Raw genomic sequence first — 11892 nt, forward strand, 5'->3', positions numbered from 1 at the left:
TTCAACAAAAAAATCAACTTCCTCAGTATGCTTGAGCATCCATGTCACATGTCTCACATTACCTCACATGTGTAAACTATTATTATGTCACACTTAAGCGTTCAAAATCAGTGTTTGAGTCGTAAGTCACTTGAGCATCATGCACAATTCATGAGCGATATGATTCCAAAGGACATAAAAAAATCGACAAGACTTCTTTCTCGCTCAAGCTACAAGCCAAAACTTCAACTATATGACTCGCTACTTCAGTGATATGTACATTAGTTGAGCGACGTAAGACATTTAGTGCAATTAATGCACAATGCTTAAATGATTTACCAAGGAAAATGTCAAATTAAAACACAAAAGTGAAACACTATATGCAGAAAATAAGAGTTTAAAACAAAATCTTGCAAATTAGAGTATAGATTTTGAAAAGATTAAAAAGGAAATGTTTTCGAAAATCGAAAGTTCAGGAATAAGTTTATCCTCAATGGATGCAAAAAAATAATAATAGATATTCCTACTAGCAAAAAAATGCAACACCAAAGAAAGTCATTTCTCAAACCATTGTAGGGGATAAAAGATTTAATCTTCTAATAAGAACATCAAAGAAAACCCACAACAAAACGGGAATTGGTTATAAGGAAGAAAAACCACATCAAAAGACAAACAATGTTTTTTATTCTGCATCATCTAACATTCCTAAGAATGGATTGCATAAACACACTAGACTGAAATGACCCAAGTATATTTGGGTACTTATATAAAAAAAATAATATCTCTTGCAAATATACTTGACAACAACAAAGAAATACATGTTGTGGTACTTATAACAGGGGATGCTGGCAACATGTGACAAGAAAAAAGTCTATATTTCGATACCTGAAATGCAAGAAGGGGGAAATAATTATGTTCAAGGGAAATTATAAAGAAAAAATAATTTGATATTTTCATATAGATACGAAACTTTCACATTTTATTAATAACATTCTTTTAGCATGGTCTAAAACCTAATTTGTTTAGCATAATACAAGTCTAATATAATGTGACCTAACATAGCAGATAAAATGTTGTTTTTAACAAAGACTAATCACTACAACAAGAATTACTAGAGGCAACAACATAAAAATGTGACTTAACTTTGGCAATTCTATTTCTTCTTCTTCTTATTATTATTATTATTATTAACAATATGTTTCATTATGCTTAAGAACTTTTTTCAATGGAAGATGCTAGGGAATGTACGAAAACCCTCTCGGCATGATCGTTGGTGGTTGAGAGTGGGGGAAGGATGGTGGTTTGAGGTTTTTCTCTACGAAACCAATCTCATACCCACCCAATCTGATGTGTCTTTTAATTGACAGTCCACATAACCCCTTCTCTCTGCCACATAAGCAGCACTTGACACGGTTTGGTGCGACTTAACAAAAATGACCATTTTGGATACATTTTAAAAATCATAGGAACCAAATTGAATTTAAAAAAAAAAACTATTGTACTATATTGAATATTGACCCTAAATGTAAGGAAGAATAAGGTAATTATACCTACGCACTAACATAATTTAGTTAATATCAAACATTTTTAAAAAATTTGCATTGTTCATCATTGAAATCTCCAAAAATTAACCATAAATTCAATTTTAACAATAAAATGAAGATATGGAGCAACTAACTAACTGACATATATTGAACATTTTCAAAGATATTCATACAAAGGTGATCAAATTAAAATAGTCATGATGCAAAATGAAGCACACAGGGATAGATAATAATGATTGGAGCATTACAGGAACACGAGCATGAAAGTCATCACCAAATAATAAAAGAGAAAACCAATTCTCATTTGCGGCACAAATACGAGAAGAAAAATAAATCAGCTCCAGTTATAAAACCTTTTAAGTTTGTTGACCAAAGTTTAGTGTAAAAAGTTTTTCTCTAAATAAAAAAAAATATTAGGATTCTTTCGATCCTATGCTTGTTAAGATATTATGTCAATTATCGCATTGAATGTATTGTCTATTTTGGAGTTTTATCATGTTGTTGTCTTTAAAAGACGTTTCAATTCACTCTTAAATAATATGAGACTATTAGGAATATTGAAATAAATCATTAGTAGAGGGTTAAGAAGAACAAGGATTTGTCTTTGGAATCATTTTTTCATTCTCACAGACAATGTCAATGTTTTAACCTTAAGTTCATTTTTTTATTAGCAAATAATAAATAAAATATAATGAGACACTTCAGGGGTGTCCTAACCCTTATACAGACACTTCAAGGGTGTCCCAACCCTTGTACAAAAAGTGGTCAAGGTCAACCTACTCAATATTTGATCTACAAACATTCTTCAGACTCTACAGACCACCAAACAAATCCTCAATTAAAAGGAATGGTAAGTCATATCAAAAGAAATCATCATCTACCCTATAAGGGTCCTTATAACTAGTCTTTAGTCAAAACAATACACACAAAACATCCTCTAATACAACCAAAAGCCCACAAACACATCTACAAATCAAATTCACCTGCACAAAAATCCAACAAACCTAACCGGGAGTCACATTCTCTTTTCATAACCATACCAACAGTAGAACAAGAACTTGCATAAAAAATCCAATTGTCTAGACAAATAGTTAAAACAGTTTGCAAAGCAACATTTTTTCAAATACTTCATACAACACAAGGGATCCAAGCACCAATTCGAATAAGAGAAGTTCGTCAATCCTTTCCTTGGTTGTAACCCAAGACCAAGATTTCCTTTTAGCCACAACAAAAACCTCCAAAGAATACATTTATTACTATGATTCTAAATTGCTACCCAAATTCCCCCCAGCATCTATTGACAACTTCCTTCATACCTGTAGGCTTAAACAACATTGAAGTAGCGTCATTAGGGTTCATCACCCTATTTGAGGTATTGTTAGCTTTGGAGTTGAGAGCTTTATCACGATTTTGTCCTTAAAATTCACCTCACGAAGTTAGAGAGAGGAATATGTATTTAAATTGTCATTGGTCTCGACTCCTAAGAAATATAAGACTATTAAGCATACCAAAACAACCACTTAAGACGAAAGAGAACAAGGTTTTATCTTTGGAACCACTTTTCAATGGATTTGATGCATTGTCCATTTGGAACTTCGTCACGGTTTTGTACTTAAAAGGTGCTTCAGTGGGTTGAAGGACCAAGGAGTATACATATAAATTTCTCTTGGTCTCGACTCCTAAACGATTTGAAAATATTCACATACCGAAACAAGCCCAGTAAAGGACTAAGGGGAGCTAGGGTTCACCTTTTGAATCACTTTTTCATCTCCAAAAACGAGACCAATGTTTTGACTTCAAGTCCATTAAAATAACATTGTTATGGTCAATCACCGCATCTGATGTATTGTCCATTTTAGAGTTCAGATATTAGAAAAATGAATAAAAAGATTCCAAAGACAATTGCTCCCTTTAACCCTCAACTAGGGAGCTTGTTTCGATATGTCCAATAGTTTCACATAACTCAGTGGTTGAGAGTAATAACAATTTAAATATATATTCATCCATTAACCATTCAAGACATCTTTTAAAGACAACACAAAATTTTAAACTATAAAATGAACAATATTTAAACACTAATAAAAAATTATTTACTATGTGAAATATTTAAACAACCAACAAAAACAAAGGTAAGTAACCCTCTTATTTGCATTACATAAGATGATATTTTTCTACAGATAACAATCATCACACCATTATATCATATCACTTATAATTAGCAAAAACTGAAACCACATATTACTAACAATGATATTTTTCTTTATTTTTCTTTCTTAATCAGTGTCACTATGCATTTTAATTATTTTATTTTCCATACTAAAAACACATGCACAAAAAGATTTGGTAAGATGAACTCATCGGTCCGTACAACTCTGATTAATTGTGACAAACATATGGTTGGAAAGGTTAGGTTCCTAACCACCTTGTGATAAAGACTTGATGGTATTTTCACATCAAAATCAACACTCTAAAATGGAAGTTTAAGATAATATTTTTTTTATCGCTAAAATGAATTTATTGAATAAGTAGTTCCTTTGAAGAATTTGACATTTGACAGATTTATCATCTACATGTAGTTCACTATCTAGTAGTAATCATTATGAACCTTCCATTTAAATTGCTACAAGTCATTTACGTTACGATGAAAGATGTAGGATGAACAGAAAAATTATCAAATTTATAAAAATTAAACTCATCTCATCCAGAATAACGATTTAATTATTGTTATTTACATGAAAATCTTAGTAAATAATCTGTAAGTATTTGCAGAAACATTTCTAAGCATCAAGGTAGCCTTTGATCGTTGTAACCTAAATTTTTCTTTTGAAAGAAAGAAAATATGTTAGTTCAACATTTTCACTCAACTGCCCTTAAGGTAAATATTATTTGTTTTGTTGAAAGTTGTAAGGTAAATATTGATCTCATTTAAAGTGAACGAATTTTGGATAAAGAACTAAAACTAGGTCTCGAATATAAAAAAATATAAAAAAAAAGCTTCGTCAAAATGTCAAATATCTAATCAAAGTAGTTAAAAAAAGTAACACTTTCAACGTTTTAAGGTAAAATCAGGTTTAACTTTTGAACTTGAATCCAGTTTCTCTAAAGGCAAAAGCAACATTTGAATAAAATCAAGTTTAAATTTATAGAACTTTTTTTGACACTCTTAGCTAACACAATTCAATTCAACACACTAGACTGAAAACTTTATAGCAATTCCACAAGGGATTACTCTTATTATATATTTTTTAGCATTCTAAAAAACAATAAATTTTATATTATTTAATTATTTAATTATTTTTCATCTCACTTTAAACAAGAATCAATTTTGTAAAATCAACTATATCCGTCCAAAATCAAGTTTACAAACTTTGATCAAACATACGGTAAAGTGCATCATAACACTATCCTACAAAAATTTAAAGGGGGATATATCTTTATCTTTATTACATTTTATGAAAGAAAGAATCTTTTGAAGGCACGAAACAATCCCTTTATTGATTTTTAAAAGATCACAGGAACCACATAAAACTAAAATTCAAAAACAGCAACATTACTAACAGTCAACAGTATCCCTGCCCATTTTTATATTGCTAAGAATGACAATGTAACTATGAAACAACAACAAACAAGATAAAAATGTTCTTACAAAACCAAGTTCATAACCTCTAGAGCGCCACATGAAGATAAATTTTAGCTTGAAGGTGAACCTTTGGTAACTTTTCCAAGAGCTGGTGAGTGTGGACTAGGTGTTTGGATTAACTTGATCTCCTTCCCAGTTGGTCTCAGACTGCTTTCCCCTCTCAATTCACTCACTCGAGGGCTGGGAATGCTTTTTCCTATCCTAGGACTATTAGCTGGTCTAATATCTCCTGTTGAAGTTGGTGTTGAACTTGTTGTTTTCGGGCTCTGTGTGCGACGAATCTCTCCACGACTCCTCGTAATAACTTCATCAAGAATTTCCCCACCACTCATATTTACTGCTGGTGCCTGGCTACCTGGACCCTGTCAGGTTTATAGACATTAAACTGTCAACAAGAGCTATGCCAGAGACAAATGTGATGCAAGTTCCTTTTTTATTTTTTTAAAGATTTCACATTGGTTAAAGATATGAATTTAACAAATTTTACCATATGCAACTGTTTGTGAGTTGACTTAAAATTCAAACAATGGTATCAGAATTTATAAGTACTTATCTGTGATGGGTACGTTGAAATACTGATGGAAAATCTCTTATCGATTAGAGATAGATAAGAATCTTTTATAATATAAGTGAGTGTTCACCTTATAAGTCAGTTTTGTAAAATTGAATTTGGCTTAAAGTTTACTTCTTAATAATACCAAATAAGTTTTTATAAAATCTAAATTTTATACAAACCTTTCACCTAATTTCTCTACAAGTTAAAGTGTACAAGTAGGTATTGAAAACTTAATGTGGTTGGAACTACTTACTTCAAAGGACATGTTGAAAGCAATGGCAGGTGCTTCCTCGTATGCTGCTGCGTCCAGCTCTTGAAGATGGACACCTTTGAAAAACTTTGGAAGACAATATTGGCGTACTGGGACAAGAAGCATGATTAACAGTGGGAAAAGGACCCCAGCAATTGGTATCCAGGTTAAGCCAAAGCAGAGAAGCAAGTACACTGTCTGGAACACGGTAAACATGGCAACTGTTTTGAAGGGAACGGTCTCAACGAAGGTGGCATGGTATTCTTCCAGCATTCTATGAAAGTTGGAAAGCAAAATGGGTAGTCAAATAAAATGAAATGCCAATACTAAATGTGCACGCAAACATACACAAGCATATGCTACTATTAAGATTGATGAATGCGCAGGTGAATATGCGCATGTACAATTGAAATCCATGGGAAAAGTTTAGACATTCCTCAGTTTATGAATTAGATATAAAATCTAAAGTGGTGTCAAATCTTATACTAACAGAGGACACCCTTTACTTCATGAACTAACTTTTGAGGTTAAGCCTAAACCCAAAATTCTAAAAGAGTATCAAAATCCAAGTCTATCCTAGATTCGTTATTGGACCACCTATGATATTGTTAATACACTAACTCTATGAAAGCTGGGGTGAAGGTGTGTATTGGAAAAAGAAAACAATTCTAATGATAAAAGTTAGTTGTATAAATTAGGTCCAAAATCTAGGAGAAATCAATTCACAGAGTTTGCTAAGAAATAAATAACTAAACAAATAGTGGAAAAGAAAATTAGACAAATGATGTACGCTGATTGTGCACTAGAATTAGGAAGCGGAGAAAGGAAAGAATTCTTTGACATTCTAGAACTTTGGGAATGATAAAATTGACTATGAGTATTGACATACTTGTATCTTCGACTTGGGGCAGTGAAAAGATATAATATTCTCTCCCAAAACTGATTTCCTGGCAAGCTTTCAATGGCCATGAAGGCAAAGTAGCCCCAAAGCACTGAAGTCGGGATCTTCTTCAAAAGGGGCATAGCAGCAACACAAGCTGCAACCATCAATGCCTGAAGAAGATTGCTTAGACGTTGCTCTTTAACTTCAACTGGCAAAAGGTCATCAACATCCTTATTCACATCAAAGACAACCTCATCAACAGGGGCATCAATATATCCTTGACTTGAAGCCAGTTCAATGGTAGACTCCTTCAATTCTTTCAGGCCCTGCTTGATGAATAAACCAAGGATAAGGATAAAGAAGATCACAAATTTCAAATCAATTGGAAATCATGGGAGCACATTTACCAAGGTAGGTGGCATTTGGGGAACCAATGGAGTCTGCATTTCATCATATGCTTCTTTCATATTTTGGTACAACTGGCTCAAGTTAACATTCCTCCTCATGCTTTTTCGTGCAGTAGATACAAGCTTATTCCGTAGAAGCTGTTCCATACAAATCAAATGTATATGATAGTCAACTAGCTTAGCTATATATAGACAAGAATAAACAAAATGGGTGATGGCCAAATTTGAGAATTTTTAAAAAGATAATAAAACAAGAGATTATATGCAACCCTACAATCATTAGCTACTTATTTTAATAAATATTTTATGTTTATATTAATTTAAAATGAAAATTTACCACTCTCCTATGTTTTCCTCAAACTTTTTCATCACAACATAATTGTCCACTTGTGACATGCATGATCAGACAAGGTAAAAGGTACAAAAAACAATACTCAAGAATCAAGATATATATAATAATTCAACAACAAATCTGAACGAAGTTAAAGCAGAACTGAGATGGTTAGATTCTGAGAAATCTAAAAAACAAACCATTTCCTTTCAAACTAAAAAACAAAAAGAGGAAAAAAAGATCCATGATTACCAGTTGAGATATATTGCACTTAAAGGTCAGTAAAAACTATATTACCTGATGTTTTAGAGTAGCTAAGCTCTTCGTATGCATTGGAGATTGAGGAATCACACCATTAGAAGGAGGGATTCCAAGAAGCCCACACAATATGGTCTGGCCAACAATGAATAAGAATTAAAAAGGAAATATTAGGCTGATGCAGCAGAAACACATTACGTATTGCTTTTCAATGCACTGGTACTACAGTTGAATGTACAAGTATTTTAAAGAATTACATACCAAAAATCCCAAGAGCAGCAAGTCATAATGATAAGATGAGGGTTTTCTTAGATTGAACTCCTTCTGCTGAGCAAGTTGTGATGCAACACTGTGATCGAAGTAGTAAAGCACAGCAATCATAGTTGCTGGTATAAATGCTCCAATAATATATAGGATGGGCACATTCAACATTTCCTGCAAAATGTAACAAAAATAAGCAATGAATCATGCTTGCTTTGCTTGGGACAAAGCAAGAATGTATCTTTCTGTATAGAGACATTATCCACTAAGTGCTATCAGAGTAATACACACATAAATAATCAGAATCACCTTGACAACAGTCCAATTTGAGTATGCACCAGGAGACCATGGGTTTGGACTGAAAAGTCGCCTAGGGACTCCCCTTGGAACCTTATTGACTGGTATGTAAGACACAGCAGTCCATATCAGAACCATTAGAGGGACTCCATAATCAGCTATAAATCCCCGTAGCCAACCTATAATATAACCATGTTTCAGAAGAATGAAAATGTTGATAAGAAGTTATTTAGGTGCAGCAATAATTCAGAAGAATACATTAAGGCAATATTTGACTAATAGTGGAAAAGGAAACAAACAGCTGAATTAGCACTCGAAGACACAAAAATGGTTTATCTTAAGTAATCCCAAACTTGTGCTCAATCATGTAATGGACTTAACTTCCCTACTGAATTTTCAGATCATAATTCTTAAATATAATCAATACCTGTCCCGTAACGCCAGGATCTAGCTTTGCGGCTTTGTAGACCAGTAAAAAGAAGACCAAATGACAAAACCAAAGCAAACATTCCATTGCCAAACAACCAAGATGACTGGAGGGCAATCTGATTGGTACCTTCTGCCTGGTTCTTGGGCACACCAAACTCTTCCACGAGTCCCTGTACAATAATAGAGAATCTTAAACAAGAGTTTCGCTTTATGTAATTGTGAATGAGAGATTCCTATTTGGGAACCACATATACAAGATGCCCGTTGCTACATGGTTCATGGCTGATGTAAACTCACCTTTATAGCCTGCTGCATAAAGAGCATTGCAATTAACAGACCAAATAATTCGCCAGCAACGCGTGTGAATCTATTGATTATGGAGCATGCACCAAGAATGGCAAGCAAGAAAAGCAACAGGGCAGTCCAAACACACACCCTAAATTCAAATAAATGAACAAATTATTCAGAAGTAACTTCACTTCACCAGTAATGTTCTAAACAAAAAGTAAAACCACTCAAGGAGCTCCAAAGTTACCATCCAGTCCAAGGTAGGAATAGTTTGTGTCCCAAATCCTGGCGATCCTTAGCAAAGTCATACATGAATGTATACATCAGAACTGTTGGCTCCGCTACGCCGAGTATGAGCAGAGGCTGGCCTCCAATGACTGAGTGGATGATACCACAGAGTGCTGTTGATGCAAGAGTTTGCACAGCAGTGAGAGTTCCATCTGCATAATATGATCAAGGAACATTTCTTAGCAAACAATGACTAAAATACCAAAAGGAGACTGAACCTGAAAAATGTTCCTGTACCAGTATTTCTCTCGAGTTGCTCGCCAAAAGAAATAACAGGAATTGCAGAAGCAAAAAATATGTATGTAGTTGGGGCAAGGATCCTATATAAGACAACATAAACATTAAATCATTGACAAAATTTGTTGCTGCTGTTTAAAAAGGAAAATTTAAGTTTGCACGCATTAGGTGTGATTAAGTTTGAGGAGCTGATTGAAAACTAATCACAACAAGTCAAATTATAACCAAGGTTTTAAAAAACAGTCCACGGCCATGATTTTGGCCACAACATGAATGTTTTTGGGATCTCTAGGACCACATTTGTGCAATTTTTTGCAATATCAATGAATGCAACAAAACGACGGCCAAAATTTAAAACCTTGGTTATAGCAATAATATTTGAATCTGCAAATTTATAGCACAAACCTGACTCCTGCTTGGAATCCACTGCTCCAATCTTGTCTGTAGCATGTAATTCTTGCTTTGAGATCATTCTTAATCCCACGGAAGGGAACAAATGTTTCTTCCATGAAAGTCTTGGAATTCCAAGGAACTGATATTGATCTTAAATTCTGATGTATAGAGCAAAAACAGAAAGGAAAAAGAAAAAAAAAAAAACACTTGGAAGGAGCTCTAGAGGTTTACATAGTGATCAAAGCTGAATATGTGAAAATATCAATATAACTCGGGCAGGGATACCAGAATCCTACATATCATCCCAAACAGGAAAAGTTGAAGAAGGTATACTCATTTTTTATTGTTGAGCCCTTCAGGCCCTTGATGAAGAAATTGAATAAATGAATCCAGTGAAAGAATTTACATTTCAAAGAATTTATGAAGAACTTTTGGATGTATTGTTATGAGTAACAAAAGAACAAGTCAGTAATTGAACAAAAAGCAATTGGATTACATATCCAAGAGCAACTGAAAGAATATTAGAGAATTTATGCTATAGTCAACACTTGAACAAGAAGAGTGGACACTCTGCACAAAGCTGAAAATTAAGGCTAGCGCTCAGCCATGACAAATTCCAGATCCAACATTTCCCTCCATATGCTATCCATAGAGACCAAACTTACTCCCAGAAATAACACAGTAGAAGCAGATATGCAGCATTCAGTTACATTATACAGTTAATACTCTCAAACTAAGGTTAATCAAATTTCAGTTCTGAATGTATAGCTATGGAGGGCAATCCAACACGACTAACGGAAACACATCTTCACAACCTGCATTTGTTACAATTTAAAAGCACCGAGAAGAATGCTCATCAACAGAGCAGAAAGGTCAAAGATGAGTCAGCTAGACCCAGATGGGAATCTGGCATAGATTAACGAGATTCCATGAATGAGACCATGATTGGAAAGGTTCAGAAGACTTTTGAGGATTTGGGCATTGATTGAAAAAGCAAAAGGGTATCTTAATCCGAAATCAAATTTACATTTTTCTGCAAGGAGACTCCAAAAGGAACAAACAGAGCTTGAAATGAACCAAAGAAGAGGAATGGATTGCAGTTACATTTAATCACTGATACACAAGCAGTGGACACTATTGTAGACAAGATTGAAAGAAACACAGGGCAAAACAGATGAACTAAGGAATTTCGCGGTAGGAAAACAAGACAGGTCTCTCAGAAGAACAAACAATCACAAATGCTGCCGTGAGAAGATTTTTGTATGATAGTGTTGTTATGCTGAGAAAAATAGTTTATATAAAAAAAAATATTGGAATAGAAGAATGGGATTAGAGGAAAAAATAGTGAGATAGTGGTAAGGTTGTACAAAAAACATAGTAGTAAATAATAGTGTGACATAGATGCAGAAGAGACAAAACAGTTAAAACAAACACACTTAAGATACAGATGAACTAGTTGTTTTGTTCTTTCGGTAAACCGTTGAGGAAAATGATAGTTGCGTGTTAAAAATATTTTATTAATGACTTAAAAAATGATTTTGTGTTATCGTTGCAACCCCAAAAATTGTATTATTGAATCGTTTGTGGAAAAGTTTATCATGACCTGCGTGCGCAAAAAGTTTCTTGTTTTATGTTTACTTTCAAGAATAGTTATAAAAATATCATAAAATTAACTTTACTTTTTGTTATATAAATTTTAAGTATGAAAATTTGAAAGTTAAAAGTAGGAAATAAAGAATCATGTTTTCTTACAAATATCTAAAGATAAAAGAAAGTGATATGTGTATGATAATTAAAAATAAATAAAGGCAGAATTTAAACAAGATTGTAATTATCTCATCATCATTCCTC

The 11892-nt window shown here is 33.4% G+C and overlaps 1 protein-coding gene across 2 annotated transcripts; it reads right to left on the minus strand.

Annotated features, from left to right (window-relative positions):
- Positions 1-4990: 4990 nt before the first annotated feature.
- LOC137820078 (boron transporter 1-like) lies at positions 4991-11475 on the minus strand. 2 transcript variants are annotated; one of them, XM_068623864.1, is made up of 12 exons: positions 10054-11438; positions 9649-9731; positions 9371-9563; positions 9133-9271; positions 8834-9005; positions 8419-8585; positions 8110-8283; positions 7888-7983; positions 7260-7397; positions 6859-7178; positions 5973-6243; positions 4991-5525 (listed from the first exon to the last, which is right to left on the minus strand). In XM_068623864.1, exons 1-12 carry the CDS (start codon positions 10155-10157, stop codon positions 5214-5216), a joined length of 2169 nt encoding a protein of 722 aa, XP_068479965.1. In that variant the 5' UTR covers positions 10158-11438; the 3' UTR covers positions 4991-5213. The 2 variants fall into 2 exon arrangements, with proteins under 2 accessions (XP_068479965.1, XP_068479966.1); XM_068623865.1 differs by lacking the exon at positions 9649-9731 and having other exon boundaries at positions 10054-11475.
- Positions 11476-11892: the final 417 nt, after the last annotated feature.

Source organism: Phaseolus vulgaris, chromosome 9 (genome assembly GCF_000499845.2).
Source record: "Phaseolus vulgaris cultivar G19833 chromosome 9, P. vulgaris v2.0, whole genome shotgun sequence".
In the NCBI taxonomy this organism is placed as follows: Eukaryota; Viridiplantae; Streptophyta; class Magnoliopsida; order Fabales; family Fabaceae; genus Phaseolus; species Phaseolus vulgaris.